A 20,959-nucleotide genomic window follows, 5' to 3' on the forward strand; every position below is an offset into this window, starting at 1 on the left:
ACTCTGGGGTTATTTAGGCAGTTAATAGAGGGCAAAAGGGCTGTGACAATACAACACTGGCAGCCCCTCAGTGCCCGCGGGAACATCCCTTCCCTCGGCTACGGCCAGCTCCCGCCCCGTGACGTCACGGAGGTATGCGCCTCCCGCCCCGCCCCGTGACGTCACACAGCTACGCTGAGCTCCCGCCCGGTGTGACGTCACGGGGCGGGAGCTCAGCTCGGCTGTGTGACGTCACGGGGCGGGGCGGGAGGCGCATACCTCCGTGACGTCACGGGGCGGAGTGGGCTGGGGCGGTGTCCTCGGGTCTGTCGGGGCAGCGATGGGGGCGCAGCTTAGCGTGGTGAGTGCTGGGGAGCGGCTGCGACCGGGAGCGGGATGGCATGGCATGGCATGGCATGGCATGGCATGGCATGGCAGCGGAGCATAGCGGTCCCTGCGCCCCACGGTGCGATATGGTCCCCCCTGCCCACCCCCTGCTCACCCGAGGCCTGGCGGTGCCCCAGCGTGTCCCCGCTGCCTCCCGCGGCTCCGGCCCCCGCCGTGGTGGTGGTGCCGGCGGTGGTGGCGTTTGTCCGCCCTCGGCTCCACGAATAACTGTGTGCTGTTGTTCAGAGGCCCTGAACCCTCCGGCCAGGCAGCTGCGGGGGTGCGGTTTTCCCTCCGTCGAGATCAGCTGAAAGAGAGGAGGTTTATATCGGATATTAGGAAGACATTCTTCACTGTGAGGCACTGGAACAGATTGCCCGAGGTTGTGGGTGCCCCATCCGTGCAAGTGTTCAAGGCCAGATTGGACGGGGCTCGGAGCAACCTGGGCTAGTGGAAGGTGTCCCTGCCCATGGCAGGGGGTTGGAACTGGATGAGCTTTAATGTCCCTTCCAACCCAGCCCCATTCTGTGATTCCATGATCTTTCCTACTGAGTGGTGGGGTCTGCAGCACTGTCATCTCTCCCATGCATCATTCCACTCTTTCCATAGACCTTCATCCCTGTTTCTTTTGTCTTATGTACATGCTCAAACGCTTCTGGGTTTGTGACAGGGGCAGGAGAGGAGCTGGATGCAACGTGCTCGTTTGGGCACAGCTTCTTGTTAGATGCATTGAAGGGAGGAGATGAGGTACATGCTGAAGCTGCAAAAGTGAAGAGATCTCTTTATCCTCTTATTTTCTAAAACAGATGAGAAGATTGTCTAGCTAAGATCACTTCAGAAACAGGGTTTGAATGAGGAAGTGTGGGGAGGGGCATTGGAGCTGAGGGTAACAGGGTTTTCATGCCAAAGCAGGGTTTGATTTGTGTGTTTGTAGGGCAGGTCGGTGATGGAGTGTCCAGCCTGAAGCTGTGTTTAACTGTGTCCTGCTCACCACGCCACAGCAGCTGGCAGTCTCCATGCTATGGCTTTTCTCTTTGTTATCACACTGAGGTCTGTTTCCATGAATAAAAATTCCTGCTCAGTTACTAATTCTGTGTTCTCTGTTAGCAGAGATTTGTGCAGCTGGAAATGATGAGTCACCAGGTCCTCATTTAGTGATTTCCAGGCCTTTTGGTCAAGCTAGTCACTCTCAGCTGCTGGAGACCTGATACAGTGCAGTTATCTTCATTAACACCTTGGTCTGCCCCATGCTGAGAGTTTATTGATCACTTTTAACCCAGAGAATGTTTTTCTTAGTAGGCATAACTTTTTATACTTATTCAGCCTTCAGTTCTTCCCCTTTTTTCTCTGCCCACCTGCTGATAGTGTCTGAAGTAAGGAACTGAAATTATCTGAATTGGTGGGTGTGCTGTTTCTTTCTAGGCCAGATGCCACGAGGCTTTTGCACTAATTGACCATGAATAACAAATTGCCTTCCACGAGGCAAACGCTGTGTTCAGATTGTTTGTCAAAATCAAACTGCATTCTGTTCCAGTACACTCACTGCTTCACAAAGTGATGGTGATGCACATTTGGGGACAGTGTGTTAATCTCATTTATTGAACAGCTGTGAGAGTTTCTGCTTGACAACTGATGACCTGAAAATTATTTGCAAGGGTGGTAGAAAACATTTACCTCTGCACACAGGTGGAGAAAGTGACTTGCAGAGATGACAGTTTGAACTCTACCCTCCTTTTGCCTTCCCAGTCATGATACTGACATTAATGTTGGAGTTGGGACTGAGCGTGAGGTTTTGAATTCCCATTTTCAACTGCATTTTTGCCAGACAACAGCAGCATTGTTTGCAGTTTTTTGGTCCATTTTAGACAGGCACATTTGTAAATGAAACTATTTTGACACATGAATATTTCATTTGAAACACTATCTGCCTCAGAGTCAGATTGCTGTTGCCACCAGGTCTCATTCACCTGCTGAATTCTCATTAGGGAGTTTATTTGCTGCTCTGTTGCTTTCTTAACTCTCCTCACTTCCCCTTTTTTGTGTCAGTAACAAAAGTTCTTCCCGGAGCTGCAGTAGTCTAGTGGATCTGTGGGAGTTAAGGAAAACATTCCTATAAACTTCAGCTTCTTCACAAACAAGATGTGTGGAGCTATTTCAGTTTGTCCCAAGTAAAAGTGAAAAATGCAATGTGTGGGTATGGCATGGTGTGTCCTGAAGCTGTACACTGTGTCGATGCATTTTAAACCCCTACAGCAGCATCTTAAGAAGGGGGAAATTATGCTGTCCCTTACACAGTTCTAGTAATAATAATGTAGAAGCGGTTTGGGTTTGTTTTTTGTTTCTTTGGTTTTTTTTAAATAGTCTCCTGACCACTGTCACACTTGCAGAAATACTGGTCAGGTCCCTTTAAAACGAAATGAAAGTGAAAGCTAACCAGGCAGGACTGTGAGCTCACTTTTTGGTTTTTGCTGTAGTCATGCTTTCCACCTCTCCTCCGTTAAAGCACTGAATAACAAATTACAGAGTCTGAGAGAATATTTATAAGTAGTTGTTCTCTGTGGATGGAGGAGCACAGAGACACTGGGAGGCCAGGGAGCCCAAATAACTCACTCAGAGACAGGAGCCCTGGCCCTGGCCAAAGCTTTCAGGGGGACCCGTTGCCCAGTGGGCAGCAGAGGCTGTGGAGATGATTCAGGGACTGGAGCATCTCCCTGACCAGGAAAGGCTGAGGGAGCTGGGGCTGTTCAGCCTCAAGAAGAGACACTGAGAGGGGACCACATCCATGTGTGTCAGTGTGTGCAGGGAGGGGGCAGAGGATGGACCAGGCTCTGCTCGGGAGTGCCCAGCAATGGGAGGCCTCAGGCAGGAACTGATACCCAGGAAGTTCCACTTGTACATGAGGAAGAACTTCTTTGCTGTGCAGCGACCAAGCACTGAACAGATTGCCCAGAGAATGTGTGGAGTCTCCCTCACTGGGGATATTCCAGAGCTGTCTGGACACAATCCTGTGCCATGTGCTCTGGGATGACCCTTCTGGAGCAGGGACCAGATGACCCACTGTGGTCCCTTCCAGCCTAATCTGCACGTGCCAGTGGGAGGCTGGGGGACATGGGATGTAGGGGGTGAGCATCTGGGACATTTAGGGGAGGAGTAGCTGGGAATCCTGGTCAGCTGCAAGTGCCTCGGCACTGAACACCAGGTATTCATAAAGCAAATTTCTGTGTTACACTTGCTGGTATTTGTCTGTTGTTGTTTGGTATTTTTTAATAATACTTCCTCTTCATGCTCGTATTAGTACAAAGAAACACTTTATTTTTTTTTGGTGGCTGGATTGTCCTGTCATGCTACCACAGACCTTCTCACTAAAATGACTTGCTCTCATTGTGCACAAGTCTAACACTCTTTCTGTGTAGCTGCAGTTGCGTCAGGTTGTGACATACCCAATATGGCTCATCTACACCACCATCATGAGGATTTTCAGGAATCCCCATCCTGCCATCACTCTGAAGGATCCTGAAGTGAAGTACGCATTGAGGCTGATTGATAAGGAGGTAAGTGCATGTGGAGTGCTGAGCATGACCTCTCCATGGACACTGTGAAATGCTCAGAGCTTCTGAAATCTTGGGTAATGTCACAGCAGGGTGAACACAACTATGCTGATACTGATTCCTGGTACTAGATTGTTGTATTTTAATGTGTTACAGGAAGAAAAGTGTTTACATCATTGAAAGGTGTTTAAGTCATACAGTCCTTGACAGCACCTGAGCTGTCTCAGCTTCTCTTTGTTAAAAGTACCTTCTAGTACAGAATGAAATCTCTGCTCAACCAGGATTTCAGAGGAAAGTCATGACCCTTTCAGGGATGGATCTTGCCATCAGAAGTTGGTAACTCAGCTTGTGGGAAGGGGACCAAAGCCACCAAAGGTGAACAGTCCAGGTTCCCCTTGGATAAACTTGGGGATAGAAATCCTGGGTTTTTGGGTGTAAAGTCACACTTGAGGATCTTTTTAGTGTTGACTTTTTAAGTCAATGAACTAGTCAGAAATTTATCAGAAGACTTTTGATAAAAAGAACTTTGGACTGGAACAGAGCTTTTGAGGTGTAGGCAGTGCACTGATAGATTGACTTTCACTTGTTCTGCCTGTCAAGGAAAACAGTCATTGCCATTCCAAATCCTGGTTTCGTGGGAACTGAAAGCTTCCCTGTGGCTTGGGCTGAGCTGCATTGCTGAGTTTATATCCCATGTGTACTTACGGAATTTATTTCCCATGTGTACTGCAGCCACTCTATTATTATATACTCTCTGCTTTCTCGTGAGATGGGAGCACGTGGCTGCAGGTACAGCTTGACCTGCAGGAGGGGAGGGAAGCTGAGGCACTGCACAGGCTTCTGACAGTCCAACTACTTGCATGTTTCTGCTGGACTAGTTTGGAACAGAAGAGAATTCAGAGGTTTTTTGCTAAATACTGATTATTTTTTTTTTCACACTCTTGTTATTTTTGTATGCTTTTCATTGATATTAGGGTGGAGGAAGAGCTCATATGTAACCAGGTCAAAGGACACTGACCTGTTGGAGCAAGTCCAGAGGAGGGACACCAGGATGATCAGAGGGATGGAGCAGCTCTGCTGTGAGGAAAGGCTGAGAGAGTTGGGATTGTTCAGCCTGTGAAAGAGAAGGCTTTGGGGTGACCTAATTGTGGCCTTCCAGTACCTGAAGGGAACCCACAAGGAAGATGGAGAGAGACTATTTCCAAGGGCCTGGAGTGACAGGACAAGGGGCAATGGCTTCAGCTGACAGAGAGTAGGTTTAGATTGGATATTGGGAAGAAATTCTTCCCTGGGAGGGTGGTGAGGCCCTGGCACAGGTTGCCCAGAGAAGCTGTGGCTGGCACAGGTTGCCCAGAGAAGCTGTGGCTGCCCCATCCCTGGGAGTGTTGAAAGCCAAGTTGGCTCTGAGCAACCTGGGCTAGTGGAAGGTGTCCCTGGGTTGAACCTGGATGATCTTTAAGGTCCCTTCCAACCCAAACGATTCTGTGATCCTATGAATGTGCCCAAATTGAGTATTCCATACCTCCCATCTTTTGAATGGAGAAATAGGGGTCCCAAGGCTGCTTCCTGGTGTTTAACACAAGAAAAAATATGTCATAATATAGTTAGGTGTGCTAATTTAGTTTATGCCTTAAAACCCCAACAACTTCAGTCTGGTTGGTTGGTTTTATGATGGTGAGCATCATTCATTGGTTGCCTTTCAGTGGCTTCAGCAATGCACCAGCCTGCAAAAACTGCCCTCCAGCTTTGCATTTGCAACTTTAGACAGGAGTGCCTGGCCAAGCGCTTTCAGGAGTTCAGGGCAATGCCAAAGGATGGCATTGGGGAACGCAGCCAAAGTGATCCCATGCTGGAAATGGCTCCTGCATCCCAATTCAAGGCTGTCTGTAACGCAGCCTTGACTCCCAGCTTGCAGAATGGCTGGCTCAGTGTCTTGCCTGTGTGAGAGAGCAGAGGCACAACCTTGCTGATCTCAGTATTAGGAATGTCTGGAGACTCTTGGTGTTTCTCACAGTTGCCTCTTGTGATGCACCAAAATACTTGTGTTCAGTCACCTTCAGCTGAGCCATCCCGACTTTAACTGATGAGATGATTAAATGGGAATTCAGAACTTGCTGCTTTCTGTATGAGGGTAAAGACAGCATAATAAAAATACAGGAGTATTGGCAAAATCCAGCTTTGAAGTGGTGAAGATGGTGCTGAAATTTCCACTCAGGAACAGCAGAAGTCAGTGTGAAAGCAGCAGTGTTAACTCCATAGCAGTTGTCTTTCTAGAGGAATTTCTAATGGAAGTTACTGCTCCTGAGTAGATGTAAGTACAGAGAAGCCCTTTTTTGACTGCCAATTAGTTCCATTTTCCTTCAGGATTTACCTTAAAATGAGTTGTGAAGAAAATTTCATCAGTGTGAGCAGAGTAAGGGAAGATGAAGTAAACTGTGATGAGGAAGGAATCTGTCTCCATTGGTAATTTTAAAAACAAATAAGGATTATAATATTTTATGGAATGTTCATGAAATTTCCTCTAGTCCCATAGGGCTTTTAAAAAAGGAAGTCACTGGATGAGGCATTAAGCTGTGTGCTGTGTCTTTCTGTCTTTCTTTGCTGTGTTTTCCATTCCCATGAATAGGACCTGATTTTTAAAATATAAAACTTACATAGCATAAGAAATAACATTTTATTTACTTATTGCCAAAATTTTGTTCAAGGTATGACTTTCCTGGTAAAAGATTAGAATAATTATCCCAGCTGGACTGCATATATTGTCATAATTTTATAATAGAGTTTATATCTAAATATAGTGCTCTTTTCAATTTTATTTACAGGTTAGTTCAGTTTTTACAGGGAAAATATTTTTAAGGCTGTTAGCATAGCAAAAGGAGCAAGGTTGCTACTTTCTAATCTTGACAGCCACTGGTGTCTTCTGAAATCATCTTCTGCATTGAAATAGTTACTTCATCTGATTTTGAGAGATCAAAATCAAAATATTTTGGCCTTGAACTACTGCATATTTAAACTTTAAATGAGAATTGAACAACTAATTAAATTTTATCTTGTGGCCTTCTCACAGAAGGCAGTGTAAATGTTCATAATATTTAGAAAGTTATTTATTCTTAATCTGCGTATGAGGGTTATTAACTTTTGGTAATCACACTTTAAATATACAGCAGAACAGTACTTATTTCTATTTTTAATTCTGTATTACTTCTCAAATATTTTGAGAGAAGTTTTCAGGGAGTTGAAGGAAAAGTTGACCTCAGAGTTCATATTTGTGCAAAAATTTCAGTTGGGGTGCTGCTCTCCCCCAGATACTTAATCCTGCAGGAGGCCAACACAAACCAGTGTGTTGATTTTACCAGTGAAATCACAGACTTTAAATCCCAACAACACAGCTTTTTGTTCTTTTCATTTTCCCCTTTCAGGAAGTTAGTCACGACACAAGAAGATTCCGATTTGCTCTCCCTTCCATGGAGCATGTCCTGGGTCTCCCTTTAGGTACGTTCCTTAGAAAGAATCCAAGTGTTATTAATTATCCTACCGTAGATTTTATGGGGATTTTTTTTTTCCCTATGTTTTGAGCTGTTGAATTTTCAATACTGTCCTTGTGGCTTGAGCTGGTATTTGGAGCTTTGCAAGATTATCCTCACGCTGTATGTAATCTGTAGGGTCTGCAATCTGGTGTGCTTACAGGGAGCGTACATCCAGCTTGTTTCCCTGAAGGGAACACAAACAAACACTGGTCTTTACTTGTATTTTTCCAGTCTCAGCTGGAAATTTTCCTGTGGTGCTTGATCCCTTTCCATCCCCTGGGGCACCACTCTGAGCTACTTCTCCTATAACACGTGGTTCACCAGATGATCTCCTCCTCACTTCTGAATTTGCAGCCAGTCTCATGGAATTTCTCAATCCCTGTAGGGCAGCTGCTTCCATAGGCCTTGCCTTCCATAATATCTTAGTGCCATTGTATACAAGCTACTGCTTGTATAAAAAGCATTTAATTGTGGCTTGTGTTTAATAGTGAATTTTGCTTTAACAAGCTGTTGAAATGATCTGTGGCTCAGGTGCTTTGTGGTTGTTGTCAGCACCTTTCCAGCATTCCAGCCCACGGGGTGAAGTTCCCTCTTGTCTAGGGTGTTATTAATCTCTTGATCCCTTTAAGAAGCCAGGAGCCTTTTTCCCTCCCTTGCCCATAAGGAACATTGAGGAGTGGTTTGCTGGGTGAGATTTGGGAAGCAGAGAGAGCTGGAAGCCGATGAGGGTGGAAAAGCAGGAAGGAGCAGCAGAGCTGCAGCTGTGGGACAGGTACCAGTGTGTGTGCTCTGCATGGTTAGTCCAGCACCAGCACTAGTTCCCACCAGCTGGAGCGCTGTAGGAAAACATACTGGAAAATTCATCCTGAGGGAGAGGGGATTGTGTGCGTGTGGCCCCACGAGTAGGCTGCCAATGTCCTATCAGGGCAGGGAAAAGCTCTAACCAGTAAGAGCCTAAGGCATGTTTTCTCTCTGGGAGGAGCCCCTTTTCTGAGTTTGTACCAATTCTTGTGGGATGTGCCCCAAGAGCGGTCCAGGCTGACAGTCTGCAGTGGTCACCACAGCTCTGTTCTGGGAGGAGGGGGTAGTGGGGCCACTCCTTGCCTGGAGGAGGAACAGGTCTTCCCTGTGCTGCCAGATGTATGGAGGCTTTGCTGAGGGGGTTATAGGAACGACCCTTACGCTCTGTCCGTGTACAGCTTCAGGTGAGTTGTGGTTGCTCATTTCCCTGGTCACCAGATAGCACATCTTCATCCACCCACTGCTTTGCCTGCACTTTGTGATCCTCCTGAAATAAGGAATTAACCTTGCCTGAATGGTCAGCTGCTTCTGAAGCTGATGGAATATGGTTATTATGATATTTCACAGAGCAGCTGGTGGTAAAATCCCCTCTTTGTGTTCCCATAACAGGCAGGGGTGATAGTTTGTTGACCTAGCTGTGATAAAATAACAAAAAACAAATCCCCCTCTGCCTGCCCCTCAGTTATTCTTCAATTGGATCTCTTCAGAATGTTGGAATTTTATAAGAATACCTTTCTTAGATGTTAATTTATATTTTTTTTCAGAAAAAAATGTTGACATTGAGAAAAGAAACTATTGTAGAGAGTTCAGAGAATGTGTGACAGGTGGAAATGTGATCACTGCATTCACATGTTAAACTGGAGGAGTAGCAGGGTTAGAAAAGGGCTTTGTGTCTGGGCAGCCTTAGCAAAGAGACCTCCTGGAAGATGTGGGGGATCTGTGGTCAAAATAAGAACACTTATTAACTCAGTGTAACTAACAGATTAATAAAGAGGTGTGAACAGCACTGGACAGGTTTCCCCTTCTGTGGCCTTTTTACTTGTCTGTACAGGAGAGGTAAATCACATCTTTTGCAAGATCTCACGTACATTTAGGGCTGTGGTAGATGTAAGTACATGAAGGTGCCAGAAGAGATGTGACTGACACAAAAAATTGGCAGCAGAGTTGTCTGCCCTTGCAGGTAAAATCTGTGCATGGTTAACAACTCTGGCAAGGTGTTACAGTGTCAGGAAAGTGAGAGAGGAAGAAGTGATGCCCCAAAATAAGGTAGTTAGGAGAACTTTAAGGCTGCATTTGAAGTCCGTGTAGAGTGGACATCCATAGAATAAAAATCTTTTGAAAGAAAATGGCTTTTTTCACTTCCCTGCATGCAGGGCAGCACATCTACCTGTCTGCACGGATCGATGGAGCTCTGGTTGTCAGACCTTACACTCCAGTCTCCAGTGATGATGACAAGGGCTTTGTGGATCTTGTTGTCAAGGTGAGAATGTCATGCTCCGTTACCTACAACCCACCAGGCATTTTGCAGACACCTCTTTAGTGTCTCCTGAGATGCTGCATCATTTCCTGTACTGCCATACTGCAGTTTTCCACAATCTGGGGAGACCTGCAGATGTTCATACACTTTTTAATCCTTCTGAAATAAGAAATTAACCTTGCCTGGATGGTCAGCTGCTTCTGAAGCTGATGTAATATGGTCATTATGATCACTGAGAACAGTGATCATGATTGTTACTGATCCAAGCAGTGTGAATGACTGATTTAATTGGTAAGAATGTGATTTTAAGTCTTAGGATAATGTCCTTTTGTTTTGTCTCCTGGTAGCTAGATTACCTAGCTAGGCTACCTGTCATTTAAAGCTGACAGGAATTTAAAATATTAATATCTGCACTGGACTCGCTCTCAGAATTTTACTTTTTGAAATTCCTGGTGTGGGCTTTTTTCTTTATTTTTTCTACCCCTTTTGAACTTGGGTGTAAATCATGCTGATTATTATTGAAACTTTTTGTGTTACAGAAATACAATGGAGAAATTGCCAGTCTGTGTCCAAAAACTGGGGCAAGAGTGGCATTTTAATCTTCTTTTTGTCAGTCAGATCTGCACTGATATTTCTTTAGGGAGTAATTATGTTCTTTGCATGAGGACTATGTGTATTACCTAAATATATTATTCCTATAAACCTAAATATTTGAAGAACAAATGCTCATCTTTGAGCTGTGAGATCAATTCCTTCATTGTTGTTTTTAACAGATCTACTTCAGAGGTGTCCACCCAAAGTTTCCTGATGGGGGGAAGATGTCTCAGTACTTGGACAGCCTGAAAATAGGGGACACCATTGACTTCAGAGGACCAAGTGGCCTACTTGTCTACAAAGGAAAAGGCGAGGCTGGTTTGAAAGATATAACTTATCCAGAGTAAATAATACAGGAAAAATTACTTAATACTATAGAAGTGCTTGTTATTGATATTGTTCTCAAACAAGGGAATTTTCTCCCTGTTGTCATGGCCATAGTTTATACACTGATAAAAACACTTGGCATTTGCACTGCCCAGTGCTAATTTCCCAAGAGCAAATGAACTTTAGGAGCAGGCAGGACTTTTGTGTCAATATAAAATAACTCACTTTGGCACAGTGCAGCCCTCAGTGTGTCACGAAAACCTGGCAGTTTTGTGACAGAGCTTTGTATGTAGTATTCATGCTATCCTGGATGAAGAGGGGTATGAATACAACAAATACAACATTCTGGGGAGTTTCAAGCTCTCTGTCAGATCTGACTGAAACTGCCAAATCAGCTCAAAAAGAGAAAAATATAGAAAAAAATACACAAAATATACAAAATACACACCCTGCATATTTCAGGTTGCCCCTTAAAATAATCTGCACAGGGTAGATAAACTCTCTGAGCAGATTAATTCCTTTCTGTAGAACTTTTTCCAGAATCTGGGCTTCTGAATATCACTGGGGGTATGGGATATGAGCAAACAGAAGTACAGGTAGTGATGTCTTGATGTCAGGAGTAATAACCCATGTCAGTATTATTGTCACATGTCTTAGAACCTCTCATCATCTTGCAGGATTTGTTTTGATTCGTGACATCTTCACCTTTGCTGTTTGCTGGGAGGGAAAGGTGACAGGGCTGAAACAAAGGCAATTAGGGATTGGAAAGGGATAACAGGCGGTGTTTGCTGCTTTCCTCAATGTTTTGCATCTCTTTCTCTCTTCAGGCAAGTTTGATATTCGGCCAGAAAAGAAAGCTGACCCAGTTACTAAGACAGTGAAATATGTGGGGATGATTGCAGGTGGGACTGGTATGTATCTATAAGGATTCACCCCTGGTTTCTAAGAGCTGGGAGATACATTTTCTCTCACTTATCCTTTCTTTTGCTTCTTCACACTCTAACATCACTGACATGCCTTTCTCTCCCAGGGATAACCCCAATGCTGCAGATCATTAAAGCAATCATGAAAGACAAAGGTGACCCCACCGTTTGTCAGCTGCTGTTTGCTAATCAGGTAATTCTCTCCTTTTTTTCTCTCTGTGAAGTTTTACTTAACTGTCAGAAATCCTTTCTGAGGAACCTTGGTACAGAAATACAAACCCTGAGGGGAGAAGTGAACTGAGATGTTGAAAACTTGCCATATAAAAGCACTACAAACAATTGGGATTTTAGCATTGCTACAGAAATGCCACTTTCCTCCCAGCTAATGCTTGTTTTTCTGTGACTCATTGCTCTGCTTCTAATCCAGTTCATGAGTGTTTTAAAACTCTGCATTCCTTTGGGCAAGTTGTTTAACGTTTTGGGCAGACTTTCAGAGCTGTCTTTGTTAGTGGAAACGTGACAGAGGTGGATATTTGTCTCCTTCAGCAACTTTGACTCCCCAGCTTTGTAGCAGGGTTTGCAAGTGGGGTCTTCCTCTTTGAGGACACTTTAGGTGAGGCTTTGAATATCTCCATCTAATAAGTATTTGTTTCTGGATTATGAGTCATTATTTGTGGGGAGCCTCACTTCCTGCCTGTGTTTTTTAGCTTCTTTAGGCTCTTCTCTATTATTCTTCTCTCACATTCAGTGTGTCCTCATTTCATTTGTACCATATCTAAGCCCACAAGACAGATGGAGAGACTATTTCCAAGGGCCTGGAGTGACAGGATAAGGGGGGAATGGCTTCAAACTGACAGAGAGTAGGCTTAGAGTGGATATTAGGAAGAAATTCTTCCTGGGGAGGGTGGTGAGGCCCTGGCACAGGTTGCCCAGAGAAGCTGTGGCTGCCCCATCCCTGGAAGTGTCCCAGGCCAGGTTGGATGGGGCTCTGAGCAACCTGGGCTTGTGGAAAGTGTCCCTGCCCTTGGGAGGGGGATTGGAATGAGATGATCTTTAAGGTCCTTCCCAACCCGGGCCATTCTAATATTCTGTGATTCTGTGATAGCTGAGTTACAACCTGAGATTTTTCTGCCCACAAGCTATTATCCAAGTGCCAAGATTCCCTCTCCTGAGGAGCCCTGCCAGTGCCCTCTGCTACTGGCTGGAGCAGCTGGTCTCTGCCAAGCCTTACGAGTTGGCATGAAGTGCAGTGGTGTCAGGGCAGGAGGGCCAGGGTTTGCTGTAATTCAGGATGACTAACACAGGGCTGGAACTGCTTTAGTAACACAGAAAATTCAGTGCTGCTTGGAGGGAGGGCTGGAGGAACAATTCCCTGTGTGTGAGCAACAGGCTGGGTAAACATCAGTCCAAGGCTTTCTAGTCCTTGCACCAGTAACTGCACAAATAGAAAGCAGTTATAAAAAATATTTAAATATTTAAAATATTTTAACATATTTAAAACAATGTACATGGGCTCCTGCTGTGCTGGTTGTCACTCTTTGAATTGGTCAGACCCAGTAATAGCTTTTCTGGACCTGCAGCTGTAGGTGCTCCAGGAATAGGCACCTTCTTGGGAATAGCTGCTGGCACATTCCTCCTCACCCTCCCAGTTACAGACATAGCAGTGACCTCAGTGCCAGATTACTGAGGCTGCAGAGGATGGCACCACTTTTAGTCTATACCCTTTCCCTTCCTGCTCAGACTGCAGCTGTTCCTACAGAAATAAGGCTTTCTTCTGGCCTTCAATGATGTTGCATCAGGGAGGAGCAAACTTGATACTCTGGGTAGCGTTTGTTCTTCCAACCAGAACTTGATACCCTTTTGGTTATTTGTTCCACATCCTTTTTAAAAACCAAGCAGTCTGCATATGGCAATGCTGATGATGCTTGAATTGGCAAAGGTGAAAGGGAGGTATTTCTGTACATTCGTGATTAGTTTTTTGATTAAAGTTGCTTTTGTAATAGTGCTAAAAAGGGCTTTATTCTTCTGATTCCCTGATTAGGTGGTGGTTCTGTGTTTGGATCCAAGTTCTGCTTTGTTTCATTTTTAGAGGGAAGGCGTGGCATGGTCAGGATTTGGGAAAGTTATTATGACCCTTTTTATTAGCTCTGCCACAGGATAGGCATGGAAATAACTTGTGTTTGCTCTCTTCAACCTGTAAAACAGAGTTGAATCATCTGTTCCATCTCTCAGGACTCGTAGAGTAGCTGCTGTTCTGTGGTCATGTGAGGGCTGCACTCAGATGCAGTGTGTGATCATTGTTTTCCTCATCCTGCAGACTGAGAAGGATATCCTGCTGCGTTCCGAGCTGGAGGAGATCCAGGCTCAGAATCCCAGTCGCTTTAAGTGCTGGTACACGGTGGACAAAGCACCCGAAAGTAAGAGCTAAACTGCCACTTCATGTGACTTCTGAGTATTAATGCACATGTTTCACAGGAGACATGCATGTCACTGTGTATTCCTGAGGTTAATGATCGATTGCTTGCCTAATGAATGTCGGGATGCACCCAGTAGCATCATTCCTCACACAGGGACGCACTGAGGTGCAATTAGTGTCCTCTTGGAATTTCTGATCACTGTTTCTTTTCTTTGATATTTGGGAATTTTGAACTGACCTGAGACCCCCCTGAAGACTGTTCTGCAGACTTTCACTCTCATATGTGAAATCAGACCAAAACTAGGAGAAAAAACTGTCAGTCTTACTGTGCCCAAAGGTTTGGGTCAGAATCTTTTTGACATCCAGGACTGGGAATGTGATGGTTAAACCCATGACCTCACTATATTATATCCCAGTATAACTGATTATCACTGTGAGCATTTTCCAACCAGGAACAACTTTATCAGCTGGATTGCTCCTTTCTAAAGTGACCTGTGTCTGTCTTTTCCTCTTTTTTCCCCTTTCCCCACTTTCTTTTTTTTTTTTTAACAGGTTGGGAATACAGCCAAGGATTTGTGAACCAAGAGATGATCAGAGATCACCTACCCCCACCTCAAAACGATGTTCTGATCCTCATGTGTGGACCCCCTCCAATGATCCAGTATGCCTGCATTCCCAACCTGGACAAACTGGGCTACTCCAAGGACATGAGGTTCTCCTTCTAAAGATGACTGGTAATTCAGAGATCTTATGGAGAAGGGAAGGAAAAAACCATTTAATAAGGAACAGGACAAAGTTACAGAGGGGGCTGATGCACAGTGCTGGGAAGCTACATTTACCTTAAAAATGCTGCTTATTTTCTGACTCTCTGGCAAGTAAGACACACAAGCTCAGCTGTACTAAAGCTGTGCCTGGACAGGTAGTGGTGCCTTGTGCTCTGTGTGCTCCATCTCCAGGGAACACAGTGCACCTGCTCAGGGCAGCACACACTCATTTATGCTTTTTCTTAGCTCTGTAATCAGGCAGCAGTAATATCCTACTTCCTAACACTGTGCACACCCAGGATTTTATTTGGTATGAACTATGGAAGTAATAGAATGTGGTAGATTATTCATGTTGCTTATGCCAAATTATAATCCTTGAGGAGCTTGTACAGTATGAGGGCCAGGAATGTTTGCCTTGTATCCATGGTCTTTGCATCATCAGTTTAAAGATGCTTGTTGAGTTGAAGGATGCCAATTAACTATTTATGACTGAAGCTGTTCAAGCTGCCTTGTTAATCAAGACAGAGAGGCAGGCAGTGATACAAAATGGGTTTCCTTTGTATTTTGGAACAGCCTCTCTTAAATGCAAACACTTTCCCAGTTCTCATCCCTGGGCACTAAAAGAAACTAAAGAAGGCAGGAGGCTTTGGGCACTGTTCCACAAATCCCTGGAATTTGTTTGCTTGTAAGTGTGTGGAATACTGAAAAAAATACTAACTTTTGTATTTACTTTTAAATTGCGGGTGGTGGCACAGGGGTAACAAAAGCAGTTGTTCTGTGTGTGAAAAAAATGCTGAGTGAAAACTGGATGGGATTTTTTTTGTTCATTGTTTCCCAGAGATGGATTTGGACTTAAGGGAGCTCAGGTTTCATTGCCAGGGTGGGTTTTGGCAGGTAGCCCAGCTCTGGGTGTGGAATGCATCCCATGTTGCTCAGACAAAGCTCCTGAGGGTTTTCCTTGGTAAGGATGCCCAGGAACAGCCTTAAGTCACCAAACTGACAGCAAATTCAAATGTCTCACTGAATCTAAAGCTGTTCCTTGGGAGCTGTTTACTATAGCTCTAGCTTTTATTTTTTAATACACTTTTTTACAGAAAAAAAAGGAAAATTTAAGGCACCTTGTGTGCCGGACCTTCTGCTCCTGAACAGCAGAGATGCTGCTGAGGTTAGAGCTGCCCTGCAGGCAGTCTAGGAAACTAAAAATCTTGTTTCTGATGATGACATCAGAGTGACTGAAAGGGAGTTTAGTCATGTCTGAAGTACTGTGGGGTGCTAGGTCACAGTGTCAGTGTATAGTACCAATTTTTAAAGATTCAGTAGGAATTCGAGGTTATAGCTTACTGTGTTTTCCTTTGTGCCTGTACAATAGATGGGTACTGTGTATTTAAAAGGTTCATTTTTCATCAAGAATTAAAAGGAGAAGATACAGTTAATTTAAGGAACCTCAACTAGATAATGCTGTTATTAGTTTTATTAATTCAGTGTTTGCCTCAAGTCTTCAATTTTTGACTTGTGCTTCTGAAACTTGTTCTTTAATACAATGCTCCAAAGTTGAAATACTACTCAAGTTTTAAGTTTCAGTCCCTTTTATGGAAGGCAAAAAGCAGAAATAGGAGAGAAGCTGCTGGTTTGTATCATTCTGGGATATGCACAGATTTTTTTTTTCATGTTTTCTTATTAAAAGAACCAAACCAGAACCCTCGAGCTGATGATGCATCAACTATTTTGTATTACTTACTCTGTTCATTCAACTACTGGCTTTTTTTCATGTCTGTGTAAGAAATAAAGTATCTTGCAGGTGAATCACCTGTGTGTGAGCACATATCTTCAACCTTGTAAGAGATAAACTGTAAAATACTATAAAATGAAGGTTCAAAAGAGAAAAAAAAAAAGTTAGATTTGTTTACTCAAGTGTTAATCTTCTTGTTTGAGCTTGGTCAAAAACTGTATTTAGATACCGAATCAAGGAGTGACCTGTCTCCGTTTTCCTCCCTATCACTCCAACCTCCTCTTTTTACCTTTATTTTGTACATCTTCCTTGTCAACATAAGGCTCTTTTAATAAATAAAAAGAGGGATTTTATATGATCTAATGAACCAAAACTGTGTCATAGTCCCTTTTGCTTGAGGGCCCTGTACTAAAGCCTTTAAACAAGTCAAGGATAGAAGTTGGTTTTGCGTGTTACTTTATTATTTTCTTTGAGTCAATTTAGTAATTAGGAGTATTCCTCCAGTTTTTTGGCAGGGGCTGCAGCAAAGTCCTGCAAGTGTGATTAACTTCTATCCAGATCATGTCTTGCAGTTAAGGCTGTTAAGCTGAGCCAACCATAGAAACAAAAGTCCTTGCAGCAGTGGAAGCAACCAAGCAACCCAACCCCTTCACTTGGCTTTTCCTGATGTTATTTATTACAGAAATTCCCGTGGGCTTTCACTGGCTGGGGGCTGCACCTTACCTGGTCCATCAGCATCTGCAGTTGCAGGAACCTGGGGATGGCTATGAGTCACCTGAGCTGAGGCCCCAGCTTGGCTGAATGGTCAGATTTACAGGGTTAAATGCTCTGTGGTGCATCTTCACCATTCTTTGCCTATTTGCCTTGTGGGTTTAAGCTCAGGCACCTGGGCCTGGGAATTGGCCAGGGCTCTGGACCAGCTGAGTATGGCACAGCCACCCCAGCTCCCAAAATAAAACACCAAGCCTCAGGGACATCTCTGAGGTACCAGAGTCCCTTTGGAGGACATAAATCAGCAGCTGCCCAAATGTGTAACTCCCATGGTTCAAACTCTACACAGGCATTTTGATTTTCCCCTTCCCTCTCCAGTGCTTCAAAGGCATGCAAAACATCCAAAAGCCCAAGCAGTTTTCACAGATCCAGTGTTCCTACAGAGCTGAACAGCTGAACTCACACTAATTTAACATGAAAGAAAGCTTTTCTGCAGGTTTTTTTTAACACAACAATCAATCCTGCTCCAGTACTGATTGTTATGTTAGTTTAAACAGGAAAAAAAAACCAACATACCAATCCTGCTGAATCCTGGAGGTTCTCCCTGCACATATCCCCATAGCAGGTTGTCTGTGTAACACACTAGAACTGTCCCCTCCATCCCACCAAACCCAGCCACACACACAAAATACAATGACACTATTGTATCTCAACAAGTTATTCCAGGACTGAAAGGACTCCTTTCTCCATCCCCAGCTCTGTTTGTGACTCATCAAAAATTCCACAGTTCTCTGGTCTTATTTCAGTTCCCCTTTCAGCTCCTTGCCTATGCCATGGAATGCTGCAAACACTTGTGGCACTGATGCCTCAGCCTCGTTAGGTTCTTTTTTAATGGCAGTGCAAGTAACAGCCTGTGTTTCTTAGTCCTTGCAGCTACCCCCATCTTAAAATTCAAATAGGAAATAGTAAAAGATGAATGAACTTTCAAAATTCCTTTTGTTCTGTTAAATAAAGTGACTGAAATTATAAGGAAACTACAGGCAGAGGAGTTTTGCACTGACCACACTATTCAGACAGCTTGTAAACAAAGTGAATTTACCAGTTTGGAAATGGATCAGGGCCTTCTTCACTGGTTAACAGGGGCTGAAAGAAAGTAATTATAACTGTACGATCCAAGAGTCTCACTTAGTCCACTAAAAGGTGAGGGAAATGGAATAAATCAAGTCCATAAACACAATCGGCTCCTAAGCCTCTGAAAACAAATTCCAAGTGAAATACTCTTGCCTCCTCCAGATTTTTGATCTCTGCCTGAGTGGTCAGGAGCTGCCTCTGAAAAGTAAAGACTCCCATCCACCTCCGGTCTGGGTTTTGTCTGCACTGCTTGTTTTTTTCCAAATTTCCCTTAACACCTGCCCCTGCCTTTTGCCACACCTTGCCCTGCCACACCTTGCCCTGCCACAGCCACTCAGTGAGAAAACACTTTGCAGCTGGGCCCAGCCCTGGTTTTTGCTCACAGCTCTAAGGCCCTCCAGAGCTTGGCACCAATTAGGGGGCAGGTAATTAACAGGTTTCTCACAGAGCCAATTTCTAATGCTGGAAGGGGCTTTTCCTTTTAGTTGGGAACCAGCTGCCTCCTCCTAGCCAGCGTTTTTGAGCCCTGTTATCATCCTTCACACTCAGTGCTACACTTTGGCCAGCACCAGAACATTTTCTTTAGTACAGACTCACCCTCCTCGTACAGAAAAAAATTTGCCACACAGCAGACAAAGGCCGTGAGTCAAATCTACCAGGACCTCCCTAAGGATCTGGCTGATAAACCTTTCACCAGCTCCAGCCAAGACTCAATGTCTGGTGAACAAAATGTTCTGGAAAAACAACATGCCTTCTATAAACACTTCTTTTTTTTCTGGCAGGCCTGTCCTGTTGCTTTAAAACTTGGAGAGACTGACTCAGCTTGGCTCCTGCAGGAGCTCAGGGAATGCGACAGGTCGGGGGGAAGGTGGGGAAGAAGGAGGTAGGGGGAATGGCATGTGAGGAGAAAAGAGAGGGAGGCAGAGCTGAGCCTCACACAGCCTGTGCTGCCTCTGCTGTTTACACAAAGTTTGTGTACACGTTGCCCACCTCCCTCAGCCCGCTGTTTGTGCCCAGGCAGTTTTCCAGCATGTCCTTCGTGGGCAGGGTGCTATCAGTGCCGGTCACAAATTGCCGCAGCGCGTTCCTGCCCGACAGGCGGCATTTCTGCTCCTCCTTGGCAATACCGTCCAGCAGGACTCCTCGGATGTCCTTGGGCTTCCCTGGCACGCCGAACGCGACGAACAAGCCCACGCAGTCCTGCCCCACCAGGCGGCAGAACTCTGCCAGCTTCCCGAACTGGCTCATGTTTTGGAAGCACTCGTCTGCCAGCGCGGCTACCCGGCAGCAATCCTCCTCCTCCTCCGCGGGGCCGCCTTCCGCACAGAAAAGCTCTGCCAGCTGCAGAGCGTGCACGGCGATCTGAAGCTTGATCTGCTTGTCAGCTCCCGACAGAGTCCAGATCCAGTCCACCCCGAAGAGGCAGGACTGCTGCCTGGTCATTTTGCTGGTCACAATGAGCTCCTCTGCTCCCTTCTCCATGCAGAAGCTGATGAAGTTGACCAAAAAGATCTCGCTCAGCGTGTTTGTGGCTGGTTGGAATTTGCTCTGAGGATCCACAAAACCAAGATAGTCCTTCAGCCTCTGAGAAGCGTGGAGCACACCCTGGCTGAAGACTTTGCAGATGAGCAGAGTTTCAGCCTTGTCCTCCTGGCTGTCCTCCTGGGAGACCTTCTGGCCGATTTCCACATGCAGACAGCCTTGTGGAAGTCCCTTCCTTTTCCAACAAAGGTTCTGCAGGTGCTGGGCTCAGCCAGACCTGTTTATCATGCACACGGGTACCTGCTGCTTTCCAGGTGACAGTGGTAGCAGCAGCAGAGCTGAGCTCTCTGAGCCCACAGGGCAAACAGGCTTTCTCCTGGGTATGTTTCTCCACAGCTGACTGAGCACCAACCAGCCCAACAGGCCCAGTAACTTTCACACCTATTGAATTCACCTGTGCTTGTTTTCCTTATTGTTAATTCTGGCACCATTCTGGCTGATGTTTTCTCCTTCCAGTCTGATCTTATCTCCTTTGATCTCCTTTCTAGGACTATTACAGAGAAGCCACTTTATTGGCACTACTGGGTGTTTCCTTGAGATGAAACAACCTTTTTCTTTTAAGCACCCAGAGAAGGGGATGCATCCAACCCTGAAGAATGCTACAGGGTACTTGAAATTATGTGATCATTTTTGATGGGATGTTGCCTGTATCCCAGGATTACCTGCTGCTCCTGTCAGTAGTCCCATGGCAATGTACACAGACTCAGCTGGACTTCTGGCCCAACTGAGAAGCTCCTGCTGTTGCTGCCTGTAACTGGATTATCTCAAGGAAGCTCAGTCAGTCAATGCACCCCCATGCACAAGTATCAAATACAGCTACAAATAAAAAGCTCTTGCTGCAAATGAAAACCCCAAAGTGCTGAGGTGAAGCATAAAATCTGCACTGAACAGTCATAACAACAAAGCAGTGCAAGGTATAAAAAGCATTCAGGTAGGGCAAATGCAACTTCTCTCCTAAAGCCAGGATGCAGGCTTTAGGAGATTCCCATCCACCTTTTGGATGGGAATCAGAAGAGTTTTTCTGGATTAGTTCTCCATTCCTAAGTGTAATATGTACTTTAAGCTAACAGAAAAAAGTTGGGTTTAATCTTCATAGGCTCTTA

The 20,959-nt window shown here is 44.9% G+C and overlaps 2 protein-coding genes across 2 annotated transcripts; one reads left to right on the forward strand and one right to left on the reverse strand.

Annotated features, from left to right (window-relative positions):
- The first annotated feature begins 241 nt into the window (after nt 1-241).
- On the forward strand, nt 242-16,845 carry LOC108504318 (NADH-cytochrome b5 reductase 3). Its single transcript, XM_017829119.1, has 9 exons — nt 242-340; nt 3,786-3,917; nt 7,334-7,406; nt 9,616-9,722; nt 10,493-10,622; nt 11,468-11,551; nt 11,671-11,756; nt 13,881-13,980; nt 14,532-16,845. Exons 1-9 carry the CDS (start codon nt 320-322, stop codon nt 14,702-14,704), a joined length of 906 nt encoding a protein of 301 aa, XP_017684608.1. The 5' UTR covers nt 242-319; the 3' UTR covers nt 14,705-16,845.
- Nucleotides 16,846-19,187: 2,342 nt separating this feature from the next.
- Nucleotides 19,188-20,287, reverse strand: REP15 (RAB15 effector protein). Its single transcript, XM_017829054.1, has 2 exons — nt 20,238-20,287; nt 19,188-20,031 (listed from the first exon to the last, which is right to left on the reverse strand). The coding sequence occupies exons 1-2, from the start codon at nt 20,285-20,287 to the stop codon at nt 19,275-19,277; spliced, it is 807 nt and encodes a 268-aa protein (XP_017684543.1). The 3' UTR covers nt 19,188-19,274.
- Nucleotides 20,288-20,959: the final 672 nt, after the last annotated feature.

Source organism: Lepidothrix coronata, unplaced genomic scaffold, assembly GCF_001604755.1.
Source record: "Lepidothrix coronata isolate B3197 unplaced genomic scaffold, Lepidothrix_coronata-1.0 Scaffold158, whole genome shotgun sequence".
Classification (NCBI taxonomy): domain Eukaryota; kingdom Metazoa; phylum Chordata; class Aves; order Passeriformes; family Pipridae; genus Lepidothrix; species Lepidothrix coronata.

Coding starts and splice junctions, on each gene's coding strand:
- LOC108504318 (XM_017829119.1), top strand. CDS start 320: ATGGGGGCGCAGCTTAGCGTG. Junction 7,407..9,615: donor TGTCCTGGGTCTCCCTTTAG/GTACGTTCCTTA, acceptor CCCTGCATGCAG/GGCAGCACATCTACCTGTCT. Junction 11,552..11,670: donor GATGATTGCAGGTGGGACTG/GTATGTATCTAT, acceptor TTTCTCTCCCAG/GGATAACCCCAATGCTGCAG.
- REP15 (XM_017829054.1), bottom strand. CDS start 20,287: ATGGTGCCAGAATTAACAATAAGGAAAACAAGCACAGGTGAATTCAAT. Junction 20,032..20,237: donor AGCACAGGTGAATTCAATAG/GTGTGAAAGTTA, acceptor TTGTTGGAAAAG/GAAGGGACTTCCACAAGGCT.